The 21,677-nt window shown below is 39.0% G+C and overlaps 1 protein-coding gene across 8 annotated transcripts in view; it reads left to right on the top strand.

Annotated features, from left to right (window-relative positions):
• Positions 1-21,677, top strand: part of ICA1L (islet cell autoantigen 1 like) — a 104,044-nt gene that overhangs the window by 61,650 nt on the left and 20,717 nt on the right. For all 8 annotated transcript variants that reach the window (XM_028830983.2, XM_077957387.1, XM_077957389.1 and 5 more), the window contains 2 exons: positions 12,933-13,007; positions 20,631-20,888. In XM_028830983.2, coding sequence (XP_028686816.1) covers positions 12,933-13,007; positions 20,631-20,888 — 333 coding nt within the window. The remainder of the gene's footprint in view (positions 1-12,932; positions 13,008-20,630; positions 20,889-21,677) is intronic.

Below are 21,677 nucleotides of genomic sequence, written 5' to 3'. Positions count from 1 at the left end.
GGTAAAAGTTTTTTTCCTTCAGCAGTTTAAATGTCATGCCACTTTCTCCTGGCCTATAAGGTTTCCACTGAAAAGTCTGCTGCCAGACATTTTGGAGCTTTATTGTATGTGATTTGTTGCTTTTCTTTTGCTGCTTTTGGGATCTTTTCTTTATCCTTGACCTTTGGGATTTGATTACTAAATGCCTTGAGGTAGTCTTCTTTGTGTTAAATCTGCTTGGTATTCTATAACCTTCTTGTACTTGGATAGTGATATCTTTCTCTAGGTTTGGGAAGTTCTCTGTTATTACCCCCTTTGAATAAACTTTCTACCCCATCTCCTTCTCTACCTCCTCTTTAAGGCCAATAACTCTTATATTTTCCCTTCTGAGGCTGTCTTCTCGATCCTATAGGCATGCTTCATTGTTTTTTATTCTTTTTTCGTTTTTGTTTTTTGAGACAGAATTTGAATCTGTCGCCCAGATTCGAGTGCAGTGGCACAATCTTGGCACACTGCAACCTCTGCCTCCCAGGTTCAAATGATTCTCCTGCCTCAGGCGCCTGCCACCACACCCAATTTTTTTTTTTTTTTTTTTTTTTTTTTTTTTGAGATAGAGTTTTGCTCTTGTTGCCCAGGCTGGAGTGCAATGGCACAATCTCAGCTCACGGCAACCTCTGCCTCCTAGGTTCAAACGATTCTCCCCTGCCTCAGCCTCCCAAGTAACTGGGATTACAGACATGTACCACCATGCCTGGTTAATTTTGTATTTTTAGTAGAGACAGGGTTTCTCCATGCTGCCCAGGCTAGTCTTGAACTCCTGACCTCAGGTGATCCACCCGCCTGGCCTCTCAAAGTACTGGGATTACAGGCATGAGGCACTGCACCTGGCCTATTCTCTTTTCTTTTGTCTTCTCTGACTGTATTTTCAGATAACGTGTCTTCAAACTCACCGATTCTTTCTTCTGCTTGATCAATACTCCTGTTGACTCTGATGCATTCTTCACGATATCAGTTGAATTTTTCAACTCTGGAATTTCTGCTTGATTTTTAAAAGTTATTTTAATCTGTTTGTTAAGTTTACCTGATAGGATTCTGAGTTCCTTTTCTGTGTTATCTTGAATTTCATTGAGCTTCCTCAAAACAGCTATTTTGAATTCTCTCTCTGAAAGGTCACATATCTCTGTCACTTCAGGATTGGTCACTAGTACACTATTTAGTTTGTTTGGTGAGGTCATGCTTTCCTGTATGGTCTTGATGCTTGTGGATATCTGTCGATGTCTGGGCATTGAAGAGTTACATATTTATTAGTCTTTGTAGTCTGGGCTTGTTTGTACCTGTCCTTCTTGGGAAAGTTTTCCAAGTATTCAAAGAGCACTGAGTTGTTATCATCTAAATCTTTGGTCATGATAGCTGTATCTGCATTGGGGGTGGGGCACCCCAAGCCCAGTAATGCTGTGGCTCTTGCAGAATTGTAGAGATACTGCCTTGGTGGTCTTGGGTAAGATCTGGGAGAATTCCCTGTATTACCAGGCAGAGACTCTTGTTCTTTTCCCTTACTTTCCCCCAGACACGTGGAGTTTCTCTAAAGCCAGCAAAATACTGGGTCTCACCCTGGGCCCCCAGTTACCACTGCTTGGCTACTGCCAATATTCACTCAAGGTCCAAGGGCTCTACCATCAGCAGGAAGCAAATCCAGCCTGGCTTGTGTCCTTCCCTTCAGGGCGGCAAGCTACTCCCCAGCCTACAGCAGATACCAGAATGCCATCTGGGAGCCAGGGCCTAGAGTCAGGAACCTTAGGAATCTGCTTGGTTCTCAATTCTACACCACCTGAGCTGACACCCAAGCTGTAAGACAAAATCCTTCCCACTCTTCCCTCCTTTCCCTCATGTGGAAGGAGTCTCTCCCTGCAGCAGGTACTGCCTGGCTATCGCTGATATTCACCCAAGGCCCAAAGGCTCTTCAGTCAGCTTGTGGTGAATGCTGCCATGTGTAGGACTCTCCCTTCAAGGCAGTGGGCCCCCCTTTAGCCCAGGGCAGGTCCAGAAATGCCATCCAGAAGCCAAGGGCTAGAACTGAGGACCCCAGGTGACTTCTTGGTTCTCTACCCCACTGTGGCCAAGCTGGTGCCCAAGCTGCAATAAAAAGTTCCTTTTACTTTTTCCTCTCCTTACCTCAAGCAGAGGAAGTCTGTCCCTGTGGGCACCATAGCTTGGAATGCACTGGGTCACACCTGAAGCCAGCACAGCCCTCGGTCTTACCCAAGTGCCATGGTGAGGACTGCCTGGGTGCTGCTGATGTTTATTCAGGGCCCAGGTTCTCTTAGTCATCAGGTGATAAATCCTTCCAGGACTGGGTCCTTCCCTTTAAGGCAGTGCATTCCCTTCTGGCACCGGGTATGTCTAAAAATGTGATCTGGGAGCTAGGGTGTGGAATGAGGGCCTTGGGACTCTACCTTCTCCCCTATCCTACTGTGGCTGAGCTGGTATCCAAGTTGCAAGACAAAGTCCCCTTTACTCTCCTTTCTCCTCGCCTCAAGCGGAAAGGAGTTTCTCCTGGAGCTGTGAGCTGCACTGCCTGGGATTGGAGGAGGGGTGATGTAAGCACTTCCTTGGCTGGCTGGCTGGCTGGCTCATATCTCACTAGGTCACATGTCCCCTAACTCCACTGGCTCCAAGCCCAGCACAGCACCAGGACTTGCCTGGGAATTGCAGTGCTTGTGGCCTAGACTGCCTTTCAAGTTTATTTAGAACCCCACAGTGCTTTAGCTTGCCATGGTGGGGCTTGCTGGAACTCAGATTCTGACCAGTGGGATGGGTGGTTCCCCTCTGGCTGGGGCTGGTCTAACTGCCCCCTCTGTGAGTACTGGCTGAATTCTGCCCCATGTTGCTTTCAGCTGTGGCAGGCATCACTGAGTTCTAATGCAAAGTTCCACAATCACTGCACTCTACCTCCCACAAGCATAGATTCTCTCTCCACACCATGTGGCTGCTGCCAACAGATGGTGGAATGGTGGTGTTGGCAATTCAACACTGTCTTTCCTATCTTCTTCAGTGCCTCTTTCAGTGATATGTGGTTAAAACCAGGTACTGTGATCTCTCACCCAATGTTTAGTTGTTATGAAGGTTCTTTCTTGTATGGATAATTGTTCAATTTGGTGTTCCTGTGGGGTATAGAGGGGAAATGATGGCTGGAGAGTTCTATTAAGCCAACTTGCACTGCCTTCTCTCCCCAAAGATAGGTGCTTTAAAATGCAAAAGTCCAGTTTATAGGATTGCATGATTAAGTTTTGAGTTTTCCCTCATACTGAAATTTGTGTTGTTTTTAAAAAATAAATACATGTTACATATACAGTCAACATACATTTGAACCACGGTGGTAAAGAAGAGTACAGGCTTTGGAAACAGAAAAATCTGAGTTTGGATCCTGGCTTTTTAAAACATATCATTTATGGCTCTCTCAGTTGTGTCATATGAAATAGGAGTTATTTATGCCTATCTTACCAGGGACATTAGGGATAGAGGTAATATTGACAAACTCCATAGCACATAGTGACTAATAAATAAAAGAAAGAATATTTAATTAATTTATTTTTTTTGAGACAGAGTCTCACTCCTGTCAGCCACGTTGGAGTGCAGTGATACAGTCATGGCTCACTACAACCTTGACTTCCCGGGTTCAGGTGATCCTCCCACCTCAGTCTCCCGAGTAGCTAGGACTATAGGTGTGTGCTACCTTGCCCAGCTATTTTTTTGTATTTTTTTTTTGGAGACTGAGTTTTGCCATGTTGCCCAGGCTGATCTCGAAGTCCTGGGCTTAAAGCAATCTGCCCACCTCAGCCTCCCCAAGTGCTGGAATTTACAGGTGTGAGCCACAGTGCCCAGCCGAGGTATTTTCAAGTACACACATAAATAGATTATACTGATAAAAGAAACAATGTAAGAGACCATTGTAATCATGAACTCGTATACCTAACCTAGCTTCAAAATATATGTTCAAAAGGTTAGCTAATTGCATTTGCATATGATCCTATATCCCACAAATACAGAACATTTTTTAAGTCACAAAGGAAATATAACGAACATTGCTGTAGTCTCAACATCTATTCATGCTATTATTTTATCTTTTAAATTTTGCCATGTCAGTAGTTATCTCCCCTTTTAAATTTCAGATATTCATTTGTTCCTTCTCTTTTTTTCTTGATTAATCTTGCCAGTGGTTTATTATTATTATTCTTTTAGCCAACCAACTTTTGACTTTGTTAATCCTCTCTGTTGAATCTTTTATTTTCGGTTTTATAAATTTTAGTTCCTATATTTATTATTTTCTTCTCTTTACTTTGATATTTTTCTTTCTGGTTTGTTGTTGTTGTTGTCTTGCTTTGTTGCCAAGGCTGGTCTTGAACTCCTGGCCTCAAGTGATCTCCTGCCTCAGCCTGCTCAAGTGCTGGGATTACAGATGTGAGCCACCATGCCCAGCCATCTTTCTTTCTTTAAGGCTGTATTTCCCTCAAAATTTTAATTTTCCTATATCTTACAAGTTTTCTTTTAAAACAGCTTTATCAAGATATACTTTATATATTATGAAACTCACTCATTTAAAGTGTATAATTCAGTGATTTTTAATTTATTACTGAGTGGCACTACCATTTCCATTGATCAATTTTAGAACATTTTCATTCCCTCAGTAAGCTCTCTTATGCCCATTTGCAATAATCCCTGTTCCCACCCCTAGCTAACCACTACTCTACTTTTTCTCTGTATGAATTTGTGTTTTCTGGACATTTATAAATAGAATCATCCAATATGTGGTCTTCTCATGTCTAGCTTCTTTCACTTCATTTAATGCTTTTGAGGTTCATCCATGATGGGGCCTGTATCAGGAGTTCCTTCCTTTTTATTAATGAATCCGTTGTATGAAGGTCCATAAATTTTGATATATAGTATTTTCATTATCATTCAATTTCAGTTATTTAAAAATTTTCATTCCACCTTCCATGACCCATGGCCATGAGTGATTTGATTTGGAAGTGTGTTTCTGAAATTGCCAAATTATGGAAATAGAAAAATTTTTGTTATTGATTTTAACCAAGTTGCATCATGGTTAGAGAATGTGTTCTTATGACACTGATTCTTTGAATTATTGGAACTTTTTCTTTATGGAATAACAAGTAGTCAAATTTTGTAAATGTTTCATATTTCTTGAGAAGAATGTATACTCAAACTGTTGAATGCAGGAGCCTATTTATATCTGTTAAATCACGATTGTTATTTGTGATGCTCTATGTCTTTTATATCTTTACTAATTTTTGTTTACTTGTTGAGAAATGTGTTTTAAAATCTTCCACTGTTAAACTAGATTTTCAACTTTGTCCTGGAGTCTTTTACTTGATGTATTTTGAGGATCTGGGGGTAGGGGGCATTAGAAATGTTTGTTTCTTGGTGCCACAAAGAAATAGCATTTGAACATAAATTTAATTTTCTTAGTAAGACAATTTTTACTTTTTGTAGAAAGGGTGCTCATTGCAGATGGAACAATGGTGAGAGCACACCTGAACAAAGGAAGGAAGCAATTTTTATCCCTTATGCAGCTTGTCCCTGCTACTGTGTCCTGTCTCCATTGGCGGGAGCCAGACCTCACAATCTAAACTGAACCCGATTGGCTAACGGTTTAAAATTTTTCTAAATAGGTAAAGGCAAGGGAGAATAAAGGAAAAGAGGAAGTTGCTTATGCCAAATAGGGAAGGGGCAAAGGCTGCGAGCTGGAATGTGCCTGTGAGCATGCCCAGCACAAATATCTTGGGTAAGGTACAAGGATATAGAATGTACTACGTGCCTATGAGCATGTCTGACAGCTACATTAGGGCTTAACAAAGAGTTATTAGCACAATGCAAGGAGGCTTGAAGGAAGTTAGTCTTTAAAAGTCTTTCTTTTAAAGAAACTTATTTTTAACACTTATGATTTTTTTTTTTTTTTAACGAGAAGGGAAACTTTGAAGAGGAAACTTTTTTCTTTCTACAGGGGTATATACAAGTTTAGAATTTTTATATCTTTTTGGTGAATTAATTTTTTATTGTTATACAGTGACCCTTTCTGGCTTTAATAATACTTTTTGGGGCCAGGCGTGGTGGTGCATGCCTGTAATCCCAGCACTTTGGGAGGCTGAGGCAGGCGGATAGCCTGTGCCCAGGAGTTCGAGACCAACATGGTGAAACCCTGTTTCTACAAAAAATAGCCAGGTGTGGTGGCGTGCACCTGTAGTCCCAGCTACTCCAGAAACGGAGGGGGGACGATCAGTTGAGTGTGGGTAGGTAGAGGCTGCAGTGAGCCAAGATTGCTCCATTGCACTCCAGTGTGTTCCACAGAGTACAACCTGTCTCGCAATAATAATATAATGAATTTTTGGCTTAAAGTCTCCTTTATGTTAGTAGAGCATAACTAGCTTTCTTTGATTAAGTAATATTCTCTTAGTATCCCTTTTCCATTCAGTCTTCCCATGTCTTTTTTTTTTTTTCCTTTTTTTTTTTTTGAGATGGTGTCTTGCTCTGTTGTCCAGGCTAGAGTGCAGTGGCGCAATCTCAGCTCACTGCAACCTCTGCCTCTGGGGTTCAAGTGATTCTCCTGCTTCGGCCTCCTGAGTAGCTGGGATTACAGGCAGTCATCACCACACCCAGCTAATTTTTGTGTTTTTAGTAGTGATGGGGTTTCGCCATGTTGGCCAGGCTGGTCTTGAACTCCTGATCTCAGGTGATCTGCCTACTTCGGACTTCCAAAGTGCTGGGACTACAGGTGTGAGCCACCATGCTTAGCCCTCCTTCTAACTGAGATATGTCTCATAAACAAGGTTTAGTTGGATTTTTTTTAAAAGCCCAGTATGTCATCTTGTCATTCTTTTAACTGGCGAGTTTAGTCCATTTATGTTTATTGTCACTATATTTGGACCTGTATTTTCTGTTTTCCATTTGTTTTGTCCTGCCAATCCCATTATTTTGTCTCCTGTTTTGATTCATTTTGAACTATTTGAGGGTTTTTTTTCATTTGCTTTAAAAGTTTTCTTTATCTTCCCCCACCCCCGCCATTTACTGATTTGAAAGTTATCCATTTTATTTCCATTTCTGATTTTTCTAATTTTCTACAAATTAGAACATCATTCTTGTTTTATAAAGAAATACTGAGATTTACCAATATTTTTCCTGTCTTACTATTTCTTTCTATATTTCAGATCTTCATTGTGAGTTCATTTTCCCTTCTCCTTGACTACCTCCTTTAGTTTAGATACTTTTTTTTCTTTTTTTGAGACAGAGTCTTGCTCTAATTCAACTTCTATATCCGGCTGCTTTTAGGATGTGTTCTTTCAGTACAGTGTATCTAAATGTGCAATTTTAATTTTTTAATTTTTGCTGGTATAAATTGTATTTCTTTGTGTCTTTTACTAGTTCTGGAAACTGCTCAACCATTATTTTTTTTACTGTGATAAAATATGCATGACTCAACTATTATCTTTAAAAATATTCTCTCTCCTCATTTTCTCTATTTTCCGCTTCCATAACTCTAATAAGCTTATGGTAGACCTTTTCATTAATTCCTCATATATTTTAACTTCTCTTTCATGTTTTCATCCCCCTTTCCCTCTACAGTACATTCTAGGTAAGTACTTCAGATCTGTTTCTCACTAATTGTCTCCTCTTGCATCTAATCTACTGTTTAATGTATATACCGAGGATTCATTCCCTAAACAACTATACTTTTTATTTATAAAAGTTCTATTTGTTGTTTTATAAATTTGTCTAATTTTTATAGTGCCTCATTCTTTCTCACTTTTTGACTCACATCCATATCCAAAAATACAAATATTTGAAGTCCTTGGGGGGGTCTAAATCTATTATTTTGGTTTACCCCAGCGTTCTTGTGGTAGCTTGTTTCTTTAGTGATTTGTGAATACCAGCCAATATTTGTTTGCTCTTAATCTGTGGGACTCCTAGAGGCCTAGATAATTTTTTGCTAAAGAAAATTATCTGCTTTCCAGAGTCAAGGAATACAGCCTGGTGACCACTTTAACCCTCTTCCAGAGCCTTTATTTTAATGTAGGAATTGTGGGCTCGGCTCAGTTTCCTTGTGTTTGCCAAGGGCCTTGTCTGGCAGTGTCAGCACAGGCATTGCCCACAGCATACCTGCCTTTCTTCTTTGCTTGCTGCTTCTCTTTTCTGGCTCTGGTTTCAGCTTACATTTTTGTTGTTGTTTACTTCTAACAAGTCCAGCAATGCATTAAACTTATATTTTATGTAGAGAAGCCAGGAGAACAGAGAAAAAAGTGTATTTTATAGATTTAGCAAGGATGGGACAAATTTTCTGAAGAATGTAAACATCCCAGACTTTGAGCAATTTTACTTTAAGACCTCTACTGAGGAAGTAATTAGAAATGCCCTCAAACATTTAAGCTCTGAGGTATTCACTCAAATGGTGTTTCATATAATGGAATAAAAAACTAGGCCTTTGAGCTAGACCTTTCTCACTCATTTGCCTATCTTAATCCCAATTTCATCCATCTGTAGCATTAAAATAAAATGAAACCAAATTACATAAATCCATACCAAAAGCACTGTAAGGTGAAGCAGATCATTATTGAAAGAGAGAGAACAGAGGTTACCCTTCATCTTATCCAGAGTCATTTCCTTAAAGATCCTTTAACACATCTCTCCATTCCCCAAACTCTATTTCTGTAGCCTGAAACCTTCCCTGATGTGACTCTGCCTCTGGTCACCAGTTCCTGTTCCCTTCCCCACAACCAGGATTCTTCCTCTCACTTCTTTCTCCAGCCACCTCTGGTATCTCTTTTCCATTCCTAGATTTTCTCCTCTATTTTTTCCCCTATATTCAACTAAAATCTTTACTGATAAAGTCCGTTTGAAAAATTTTAAATCTTCTGTACATTTCTAACATTTTTATATTATGTATCTGAACTTAAAATCTAATTCATCCTTTAGCTTCCTTATCTTAAGGTTAAATCACCCTGACTTACTTAAATCTTCCTTTCAAATGTGTTTTCCTTTCAGTTACTTTGGTTGCTTTTACCTTTTTTTACTTTTCCAATATTCTTTTATACTATCCCAAACTGAGCATAGAATTTTAATAATAGTGTAATAGAGCTATTACTTTCTTGTCCTTAGATGCATTACATCCTTTAAGCTCTCCATACAGCAACACTGTCCACCCTTGTATGCAGAAGAAATTTACATTTCATTTTTTTTAAATGGCCCTAATAATAGTTGAAGATGTTAGAAAGTGTAAAAATCATATACTTTTTTTTGTCTCTACGTGTGTCTGTACTGAGTAAATAAATGACATAGAGATGAAATCCAATGTATACAAACTGGATTATGTAGAAAACTGACTCTCAAAAACTGGCTCCCATTGTTGCAATAGGGCACAATTATTTTTGTCTTGATATATAGGCTCAAAACTTGGAAGTAATTTTTTAGTAGAGTTTTGCCTATGGAGGTTTTGGTTTGTATATTTGACCTTTTAAATGTTTAAAACGTTTAAAAACACACAGACAGTGCTGTTTTGATCACAAAAGAGTATGCTATCTTTGCCATGTGGGTGATCTTTCTTTTCCTGTGAGATCATTACTACTAAAGCTCTAGTTTAAGTGAAAATTGTGGAGATGCTACTTATTGCTATGGCCAGTTTTTAAAAGAATAAAGTAGCAGGCCAGGCACAGTGGCTCACACCTGTGATCCCAGCACTTTGGGAGGCCAAGGCAGGCAGATCACGGAGTCAGGAGATCGAGACCATCCTGGCCAACATGGTGAAACCCCATCTCTACTAAAAATACAAAAAAACTTAGCTGACTGTGGTGGTGCGTACCTGTAATCCCTGCTACTCGGGAGGCTGAGGCAGTAGAATCACTTGAACCAGGGAGGTGGAGACTGCAGTGAGCCTAGATCGCACCACTGTACTCCAGCTTGGCAACAGAGTGAGACTCTGTCTAAAAAAAATAAAATAAATAAAGCAGCCTTTGAATTAAAAGTAGACCATATCCTTAATAGCCCCATATAGGACAATGAACCTGGACCCCTATCTCCCACCATATACAAAATCAACTCAAAATGGATCAAGGACTTAAATGTAAGACCCAAAGCTATTAAAATATGAGGGAAAAACCTAAGGAAAATGTTCCTGGACGTTTTTCTAGGCAAATAATTTATGACTAAGACCTCAAAAGCACAAAGAACAGAACCAAAAATCGACAAAAGGGACTTAATTAAACTAAAAATCTTCTGCACAGCAAAATAAATTATCAACAGAGTGCAGCTACAATCTCTTCAATGGGATAAAGTATTTGCAAACTGTTCTTCCAGCAAGGGACTAATATCCAGGATATACGAGGAACTCAATTCAACAAGAAAAATAAACATTAAAAAGTGGGCAAAGGACATCAATAGTAGATGTTTCTCAAAAGAAGACATACCAATGGTCAATAGGTATATGAAACAGTGCTAAACATCACTAATCATCAGGGAAATGTAAATCAGTTCCACAGTGAGATATCAGCTTACCCTAGTCAGAATGGCTATTATTAAAAAGACAAGCAATAACACATGCTGGTGAGGATGCAGAGAAAAGAGAACTCTTATACACTGTTGGTGGGAATGTAAACTAGTATAGCCACTATGAAAAACAGTATAGAGATTGCTCAGAAAATTAAAAATAGAATTATTTGATCCAGCATTCCACTAGTGGTTATCTGTCCAAAGGAAAAGAAATTAATATATCAAAGTGATACTTGCACTTGCACGATTATTGCATTAGTATTCATGATAGCAAGGATATGGAATCAACCCTAAGTGTCCATCAGTGGATGAATGAGTAAAGAAAAAGTAGTATATATACACAATGGAAACTATTCAGCCATAAAAAGAATGAAATTCTATTATTTACAGCAACATGGATGGAACTAGAGGTCATTATCTTAAGTGAAATAAGCCAGGCACAAAAAGACAGATATCACACATTCTCACTTGTATGCGGGAGCTAAAAATTTTGATCACATGCAGGTAGAGAATAGAAAAATAGATAACAGAGGCTGAAAAGGGTGAGTGGTAGGGGCAGAGAGAAGGATGAAGAGAGGTAAGTTAAAAGATACAAACAGTTAAATAGAAGGAATATATCAAGGTTTGATAGCAGAGTATGGTTATTAACAAAAATATACTGTGCTCAAATGACAAACACACTAAATACCCTGACTTGACCACTACTCATTATATACACGTAGCAAAAATTCACATGTGCCCCACAAATATGTACAAATTGTTAACAGTAAACCATATCCTTGTCCAGGCATAGTGGCTCACACCTGTTATCCTGGCACTTTGGGAGGCCAAGGTGGGAGGATTGCTTGAGCCCAGAAGTTCAAAACTAGCCTGTGTAACATAGTGAGACCCTGTTTCTACAAAAAATTTTAAAAAATTATTCAGGCATGGTGACACACGCCTATAGTCCCAGCTACTTGGGAGGAGTCCCAGCTACTGAGGTGGGAAGATCTCTCAAGCCTGGGAGTTGGAGGCTGTAGTGAGCTCTGATCACGCCACTGCACTCCATCCTGGGCAACAGGGCGTGACCCTTTCTCAAAAAAAAGTAGACCATATCCTTAATCACAATAGCCAAGATACGGAGTGTTCATCAACAGATGAACAGATAGATAAAATTATGGCATGTGTACACAATGGAATACTATTCAGCCTTCAAAAAGAAGGAAATCCTGTCATTTGTGACTAAATGAATGAACCCAGAGGACATTATGCAAAATAAAATAAGGCAGACACAGTAAGACAAATACCACATGATCTCACTTGTGGAATCTAAAAAGCTGAACTCATAGAAGCAGAGAGTAGAGTGGTAGGTAGTTTGTGGGGAGGGCACTGTGGAGATGGCCAAAGGATACAAAATTTCAACTAGACAAGAGAAGTAAGTTCAAAAGATCTATTGTAAAACTTGGTGACTGTATTTAATAACAATATATTCTTGAAAATTGTTAAGAGAGACCAGGCATGGTGGATCACACCTGTAATCCCAGCACTTTGGGAGGCCGAGGCAGGAGGATCACTTGAGGTCAGGAGTTCAAGACCAGTCTGGCCAACATGGCAAAACCCCATCTCTACTGAAAATATAAAAATTAGCCAGGTGTGGTGGCGCATGCCTGTAATCCCAGCTATTTGGGAGGCTGAGGTAGGAGAATCACTTGAACCCCAGAAATGGAGATTGCAGTGAGCCGAGATTGTGCCACTGCACTCCAGCCTGGGGCGACAGAGCAAGACTCTATCTCAAAAACCAACAACAACAAACTGTTAAGAGAGCAGTGTTCTCACCACAAAAAATGGTATGTGAGGTAATACAAATGTTAATTAGCTAAATTTAGTCATTTCACAATGTATTACATATATCAAAACATGTTGTATGTGATAAATTATATACTTTTGTCAATTAAACAATAATAAAATCGTATTCATTTTAAACAATAATAAAATCGTATACATTCATTCATTCAATGTAAAATGAACATCCATTGTGTCAGAGTGTCAAGGCATGGAGATCAGGCAGAACAAATATAAAATGACCTATCAGAAAGTATAGAATAAGAACAGCTCCACAAGGAAGGAACAGGCTTTGGAACGTGAAAACTTACATTTCAAGGGGACAGAGACTTAATAGAGAACCTGAATACCTCTGGTATTATTTTTATATACACATATATATATATACACACACACACACACACACATACACAAATGTGATTTTTATATGTAAGATTATTTAAATTTTTATGTTTCCCTTTTGTATGTTTTAGATTCTGATTTGGTCAATTGAACACTTGACCTAATGATAAAATATTACAGTAAATAAGCTTGCTGAATTTCTTCTTGTTCAAATTCTCTTTTGTGTGCTTTTAATTTAGCAAACAAAGATCACAAGGAAACACATTCTCAAATGAGAGAATTTGGAGCACCTCAGTTTTCTAACTCTGAAAATGGTAAGAAATAATCATTTCACTCTACATATGAATGATTCTTTAAAATTCTTCAATTTTTATTTAACATTTATTTCCTTAACATTAGAAACTGTCTCGGTCTCTATATAAGAATGCAATTATATGCTTCTACTTTGTAGCACATCACAATGGAAATTAAATAATTATTTGTTTTGTATGTTTGGGCCCTATCAGAATGTATCCGTATAACCAGGACAGCTAGGGCTGTGTCTGCTTTTCTGTCTCACGTATCTCAGCCACCAGCAGTATAAGCACTCAGTAAATATTTGTTGAATGAATGAATACAATTGTTTGTATATCTAGTGTCATTAGATACTAGCAAAATAGTAAATGTCGTTCAACATTAAATACATTAAAATCACTATTTAAGAAACAAAAGTATGCCCCCAACATCCGGTTTCCTTATCTGTAAAATGAGGATCAAGACTAAATCAACTTTAAGGTACTTCCTAAGCATTAAATAACTACCTTGAATATCTTTCTCAAGCAATTAGGTTGTAAACATTTTCTCCTAGTTTGTCATTTGTCTTGTGACTTTGTTTCTTTAATTTTTTTTAAGTTAAAAAAAATTTTTTTAAGCTTTAAATACAGTCCAATTGGTTAATCTTTTCTTTTATTGGATCTGGACTTTAGTCATAGTCAGGAAGCTTTTCCTAAACCCAGAGTATAGAAGAATTCTCTTATGCTTTCTTCTGGTATTTATGTAGTATTATTTTTTACATTTGGATCTTGAATTCATTTGAAGTCAATTCATGTGTACAGTGTTAGCAATAGATCAAATGTTACCTTCCCCCTCCACAAAGGCTATCCTTTATACAATTTTTTTTTTTTTAAACAGCCTTGCTCTGACATCCAGGCTGCATGATCTTCGCTCACTGCAACCTCTGCCTCCTGGGTTCAAGCAATTCTTGTGCCTAAGCCTCCCAAATAGCTAGGATTACAGGCATGCGCCACCACGCCCAGCTAATTTTTTGTATTTTTAGTAGAGGTGGGGTTTCGTCATGATGGACAGGCTGGTCTCAAATTCCTGGCCTCAAATGATCTGCCCACGTCAGCCTCCCAAAGTGTTAGAATTACAGATGAGAGCCACCACGCCCTGCCCTTTATGTAATTTTTTAAAATGCCATCTTTGTCCTAGTATTGAGATAACATCTTGTCATATACTATATTTCTATTTCCACTTGGATGTATTTCTAGACTTTCTTTATATTTCAAATGGTGTGTGCATGCACCAGTGCCACAAGTTTTTTTTTTTTTTTTTGAGATGGAGTTTTGCCCTCGTTGCCCAGGCTGGAGTGCAATGGTGCAATCTTGGCTCACTGCAACCTCTGCCTCCCAGGTTCAAGCGATTCTCCTGCCTCAGCCTCCCAAGTAACTGGGATTACAGGCTTGTGCCACCACGCCCGGCTAATTTTGTATTTTTAGTAGAGGCAAGGCTTCTCCATGTTGGTCAGGCTGGTCTTGAATTCCTGACCTCAGGTGATCCGCCCGCCTCTGGATTACAGGAGTGAGCCATCGCGCCTGGCCCACATAGTTTTAATTACAGAAACTTTCTTCTAGTTTTAGTATCTGGTAAGGCTAGAAGCCCCCCTCCTTTTTTTAAAAAATTATTTTCTTAGCTATTTTTGCATGTTTATTTTTTCAATTTGAATATAAAATTGTGGGGCTTTATTAAAAAGCTCGATACTTTATTGTAATCACATTAAATGTGAAAACTGACAGGCTGATCATCTTGAGACATCCTCATGAAAAACAAGGGACATCCTTCCATTTGTTAAAGTTTACTTGTATATCTTTCAGACTTTTTTTTCATACAGGTTTTGAATATTTCCTGTTAAGTTTATTTCTATGTATTTTATCTTTCTGGTTGCTATTGTAAATGGGGTTTTCTTTTCCATTATATCTTTTCATTAGTTATTTTGTATATATGAATGCTATTCACTTTTGCATGTTAGTTTTATATCCTGGCATACAGCTGAATTCTTTTGTTATTTGAGTCATGTCATCTGAAAATAGAGATTGTCTTGTTTTTTCTCCTTACCAACTCATAGATTTCTCCTGTTTAATTACATTGGCTACTACCTTTAGAACAATGTTAACTAGTAGTGAACATTTCCTGACTTTAGTGGAAATGCCTATATTTCTGAATTAACTAAGATGCTGGCTTTGGACACAGATATATTTCATAATGTTAAAGAAGCATCCATCCATACTTACTTTCTTAAGAATTTTTATTAGGAATGGTTGTTGATTTTTTTTTTTTTTTTTTTTTTTGAGATGGAGTCTCACTCTGTCACCCAGGCAGGAGTGCAGTGGTGTGATCTTGGCTCACTGCAACCTCTGCCTCCTGGGTTCAAGCGATTCTCATGCTTCAGCCTCCCAAGTAGCTGGGATTACAGGTGCATACCACCACACCCAGCTAATAGTTGTTGAATTTTGTTGGCAGCTTTTTCAGTATCTATGCCAGGAAATATTTGCTTTTTCTTCTTAAATATATTAATATGATGAACTATAATAATAGGTTTCCTGATATCTTGTTTGCATTCCAGTTGTAAGTCCAGCTTTGTCATTTTATACTAGTCTGCTTGCTAACATTTTACTACTCTCTTTGCATTCTTTTTTTTTTTTTTTTTGAGATGGAGTTTCACTCTTCTCACCCAGACTGGAGTGCAGTGGCACGTTCTTGGCTCACTGCAACCTCTGCCTCTCAGGTTCAAGCAATTCTCCTGCCTCAGCCTCCCAAATAGCTGGGATTACAGGTGCATGCCACCATGCCTGGCTAATTTTGTATTTTTAGTAGAGATGGGGTTTCACCATGTTGATCAGGCTGGTCTTGAACTCCTGACCTCAGGTGCTCCACCTGCCTAGGACTCCCAAAGTGCTGGGATTACAGGCATGAGCTGCCACGCCTGGCTCTTTTTGCATTCTTTTGTTGTTGTTGTTGAGATGGAGTCTCTCTGTCACCCAGGCTGGAGTGTAGTGACATGATCTCTGCTCACTGGAACCTCCACCTCCCAGGTTCAAGCAGTTCTCCCTGGCTCAGCCTCCTGAGTAGCTGGGATTACAGGCACCCACCACCACACCTGGCTAATTTTTGTGTGTGTGTGTGTGTGTGTATATATATATATATATATATATATATATATATATATATATATTTTTTTTTTTTTTTTTTTTTTTTTTTAATAGAGATGGGGTTTCGCCATGTTGGCCAAGCTGGTCTTGAACTCCGGACCTCAGGTGATCCGCCCACTTCAGCCTCCCAAAGTGCTGCGATTTGCTAAGTGTGAGCCACTGTGCCCAGCCTCTTATTCATTTCTTAACCTATGAAAACATCTAGGTCTAGTGCTTTCTTGTAGTTGTGTGTTTTTTGTATCTCTCTATAGAAATCAGTCCGTTTAAGCTTTTAGTCTGTACTGGGATTGATTTTAGTAAATTATATTCTTCTAATAAATTATTCATTTTGTCTAGACTTCTAAATTTATTTGAAATAGAGTTGTACAAAATTTCTTTTTATGTTTAACAGCTTTATTCAGGTATAATTTAAATACCATAAATTTCACCCATTCTAACAGTTCATAATTTTTAGAAAATTTAGATTATGCAGCCATTACCACAATTAGATATTAGAATGTTTCCATTACCCCCAAAATTCTCTCACGCTTGTTTTAAATTAATCTCTGATTCACTCCAAGCCGTAGGTAATTAGTAATCTGTTTTTATCTCTATAAATTTGCCTTTTCTGGACATTTCATATAAATGAAGCCATACAAAAGGTTAGTCCTTTATTTCTGGCATCTTCCAATTAATGGTTTTTAGAGTCATCCACGTTGTGGTATGTATCAGTAGTTTATTATTATTATTTTTTGAGACCGAGTCTCACTCTCGCCCAGGCTGGAGTGCAGTGGCACGATCTTGGCACACTGCAACCTGCCTCCCAGGTTCAAGCGATTCTCCTGCCTCAGCCTCCCCAGTAGCTGGGACTACAGGTGCATGTCACCACACCCGGCTAATTTGTTTTGTATTTTTAGTAGAGACAGGGTTTCACTGTGTTAGCCAGGATGGCCTGACCTTGTGATCCGCCCACCTCGGCCTCATGAAGTGCTGGGATTACAGGTGTGAGCCACTGCCCCCGGCCAGTTTATTACTTTTTATTAAGCAATAGTATTCCATTGTATGGATATATACCATCTTATGTTTACTTATTTACCAGTTGATGGATATTTGGATTGTTTATAATTTTTGGCTATTATACTACTACTATGACTACTGAACATTCATGTACTTCTCTTGGTGTGGGCATACATTGTCGTTTTCCTTGGTTAGATTCCCAGGAGTGGAACTGCTAGGTTACATGGTGAATTTAACTTCTTAAGGAACGGCCAAACTTTTTTCAAAATAATTGCACCATTTTATTTCCACCAGCAAAGTGTGAGGGTTCTAGTTTCTCCACATCTTTGCCAACATTTGGTATTGTCTATATTTTATTTTATTTTTTAAGACGGAGTCTCGCTCTGTCACCCAGGCTAGAGTGCAGTGGCACGATCTCAGCTCACTGCCATCTCCACCTCCTGGTTTCAAGTGATTCTTCTGCCTCAGCCTCCTGAGTAGCTGGGATTACAGGCATGTGCCACCACACCCAGCTAATTTTTGTATTTTTAGTAGAGATGGGGTTTCACCATGTTGGCCAGGCTGGTCTTGAACTCCTGGCCTCAAGTGATCCACCTGCCTTGGCCTCCCAAAGTGCTGGGGTTACAGACATGAGCCACCATGCCCGGTATATTTTAAATAATAGTTATTCTAGTGCTTTTTTTTTTTTTTTTTGAGACGGAGTTTTGCTCTTGTTGCCCAGGCTCGAGTGCAATGGTGCAATCTCAGCTCACTGCAACCTCCGCCTCCTGGGTTCAAGCGATTCTCCAACCTTGCCTCCTGAGTAGCTGGGATTACAGGCATTCGCCACCACGCCTAGCTAATTTTGTATTTTTAGTAGAGACAGGGTCTTGCCATGTTGGCCAGGCTGGTCTCGAACTCCTGACCTCAGGAGATCCACCTGCCTCAGTCTCCCAAAGTGTTGGGATTACAGGTGTGAGCCACAGTGCCTGGCTATTCTAGTGCTTTTAATTAGTAGCTTTGACTTGCATTTCTCCAGTGACTGATGGTGTTGAGACTCTTTTCATGTGCTATTGGCCATTCGTATATCTTCCTTACTGACAAATCTATTCAAATCTATTGCCCATTATTTAATTGGGTTGCTTATCTTATTAAGTTGTAAGAGTTTATATATTTTTTATAAAGTCCTTTATCAGATATATGACTTGTAAATATTTTATCCCAGTCTTTTATATTTTATAGTCTTTTTATTTTCTCAATTTTGCCTTTGGAAGCACAAAATTCTTTATAAGTCCAAGATATCATTTTTTCTTCTTGCTGATTGCTCTGTTGATTTCAACAGTCCCTGGAGCATAAATTGTTCCACACAATAAACCAATCAAATTTGGACTCATTTAAAGAAATAGTTCTTAAGGTCACTGAAATTTGTGGTGACCCCAGCTGGCTTTTTCCCTGGTTCCTTCAGGCAAAGTAGCTGGCCTACAGTTTAGCCTACATGTTGAGACTCATACACTATAAGTCTTCTCCCAGTTGCCTGTTACTAAAACCTCCACTGTTTTGAGAGCATCCTTAGGGTTGAATTTCTCTACACTCTGTTACAAATGAAGTCAGTGCCTTTGGAAAGGGATTAGGAACTATCAGTTTTATGGTTCTCCCTCACCCCCTGCAAGGAAAATCTCTGAGTCAGAGCTTGAGCCGGGAGTGGGGACAATGGCATACTTCTTCCTGAGTGTCATCCTTGCTCTAGGAGCCGAGTGCTAGGTGAGGAGAGTGATGGTAGCCTTAGATCTTCTTAGCTTGCCTCTTTCTTCATGAAACCACCACTTTACTAACAGGGTCAAGTGATCAGGGGCCCTATATTCTCAGCACACTACACCAAACTCAGCCTTCCCAACCCATGAGGGATCTGGGGAGGAGATGGGAGCCTCTATCATCTATTGACTGCACTCACCTAGGATTTAGCCTCAGCAACAGGTAACTGGGGACAGGATGTGAAATGCTGGCATCTTACTCCTCCTGGGAAGCTAGTCCTTGACTGACAGCTGGAGAGAGAAGGAGCCCTGTGTTCTGGCTGCACCAGACTGGAGTGGAATCTCCATTTTGCTAAGTTGGAAATTGGGAAGATGGGACTGGTTCTCAGTTCAAATACCACAAACTCTTGCCACTTTTCCTAAATTATTGTAGACTTAATCTTAAGTAAATATTTCCTCATTTGCTGCATATCCTTGGGACTATTTCCAGAGACTTTAAATGCGTCTTTCTTTTGAAAAATAACTTTCACCAATTATGCTGGGGTGCACTGTGACACCCCTCCCTTTCATTTTTATTTATAAAAATGTTTAAGGGATATGATTTTGCCTTTGTTCACGCCATTTAACTATTCTGTTGTCAAAAGGTAAAATTACAGCAAATTTAAAGACCTTAATTGGCTTTTATTTGCAATTCTAGAATCAGGCAATACCCCATTCTATAACGTGGAATGGGTGTTCTGAGGAGGTTGGTTTTATAGACAGAAAAGGACCAGGGAAAGCAGAAACAGAAAACAAAAAGTAGATTGATCATTGCAGTTACTTTTCTTGTAAGGGTTAAAGCAGAGGGGATTTCCTTATCATGCCAGCTAGGACTGGCCTGCTTGGGGACTTGGCTGTGGTGTCTCTCTCCTAATTTCTTGAAAGGCCAGATAACTTAGTTTGGTTTGGTGATGTAGAACTTTAGCATGAGTGACTCCATTTTGGTTTGGTCTGTTGGGTCTAGTACAAGAGCTCAGTCCAAACCAATGGTCTATACATTTTACTTAACACCATGAATTATGATATAAAATATTTCCTTCATCATTATTTTTCCGAAATAATGATGTTTCTCATAATTTCAACATTGTTTGGTAGAAGGTTTTAAGATTTACAGGTGGAAGAACCTTTCTGTTTTTATAGTTTCATTGTAGAATTGTCTTTTTATTGCATTATGATCAGAGCATGTTGTTTGTAATGTTCCTACTTTAAGAATACAATTTTTTGTGTGTTTGTGCCTTAGTATAATCAACTTTTGTACATTTTCAATGTGTGGTTAAGAAGAATGTTTCTATTACCGGGGTTTGTGTTATCCAAAATAACTACATTATTGATTATGCTCTTTTGATCCTTTTTATCTGTTGTCCTCTTGGCGTGTTTTTTAGTCAGACTGGTATATTAAAGTGTCATATTACTAATTTGTTTCTATGCCTTTTTGCATCTCCTTTGGTTTCTGACTTAGATGGTAGCTTAATTATTTCATATATAGCTCTTCATAAGTTATATCTTCATTGTGAAATGTGGCCATTTTGACCTAAATCCTGCCTAATTAGAAATCATTTTCACATAAACTTGCAGTCACTTTAGTTGTTAGTTTAAAACTGTTAATACAGTATGAAAACAATGAAACAAATTTGATTCATCCTATGTCTTATTCTCATTTCCTAAAATCAAAAAAAGCCTTTCTGTTTTTATTTACACTCAATAGTTGCAAAAGATCTACCTGTAGATTCATTGGAAGGAGAAGATTTTGAGAAGGAATTCTCATTTCTGAACAACCTCCTAAGTTCTGGTTCTTCAAGTACTAGTGAATTTACCCAAGAATGCCAGACTGCCTTTGGGAGCCCCAGTGCCAGTCTCACGTCCCAGGAACCTTCCATGGGGTCTGAGCCCCTCGCTCATTCTTCTCGATTCCTTCCTTCACAACTTTTTGACCTTGGCTTTCATGCGGCTGGAGCATTCAACAGTAAGTGTCTATGAAACATTTGGACATATGTGCTTTACTTTATCTTTGTGAAGTAAAATGGTGTGCTTATTGATGCTAGAATCAACAAGGAGATTGATTTTAACGTCAGCTCTACTAGATAAAATCTGCAATCCACCAATCAACTGGAAAAATATTAGTCACGTCAGGAATTTGTCAACAAGACTGAAACAAGGGCTGCTTCCCTGCCACCTTCACCAGACCCCAAGTTTTCTTCACTGATTTTTCCAGGCGTCTGGTTTAAAACACTTGACCTGCTAATTACTCCTCCCTAGGGCAGTCAATACTGTTTCTTCCATCAAGCAAAACTTGCTGAGTTTGGAGTTGACAAGAGGAAAAGGAACAGCTCTGGAGGCTGGTTCCCTTTCTGGGCAAGGCAGCAGGAAAAAGAGTCCACCATCCTGTGTCCAACCCTGCACCTTAGGGTCACTTCGCTTCCTATATCCATATTGGTTACCAAATCCTGTCAGTTCTGTTTCTGAAACCTGTCTCAAATTTCCCACTCCTCTCTGCCTCAACACCAGAGCCATTTAGAGTCTCATTTGGTTTCATAGGTTATTGCAAGAGTTACTAACAGGTCTCCAACCCCCAATTCATCTTCTACACTTCTGTGGAGTCCTCTCTCCAAGCAGCAGATTCTGATGTCAGCACCCAGCTTACATTTTTAAAAATGAAACACCATGGTTTCTAGGGATAAAACCTGCCTACGTCGCATTTCCATCCATATCTCCTATCTCCTATTGAAGTGAAGGAAGAATACTTGCCGTTTTC

The sequence above is a fragment of the Macaca mulatta genome, chromosome 12, assembly GCF_049350105.2.
Source record: "Macaca mulatta isolate MMU2019108-1 chromosome 12, T2T-MMU8v2.0, whole genome shotgun sequence".
NCBI classification, from domain to species: Eukaryota; Metazoa; Chordata; class Mammalia; order Primates; family Cercopithecidae; genus Macaca; species Macaca mulatta.
The sequence above is the reverse complement of the archived record's forward strand: the minus strand, read 5'-3'. Positions and strand labels throughout refer to the sequence as shown.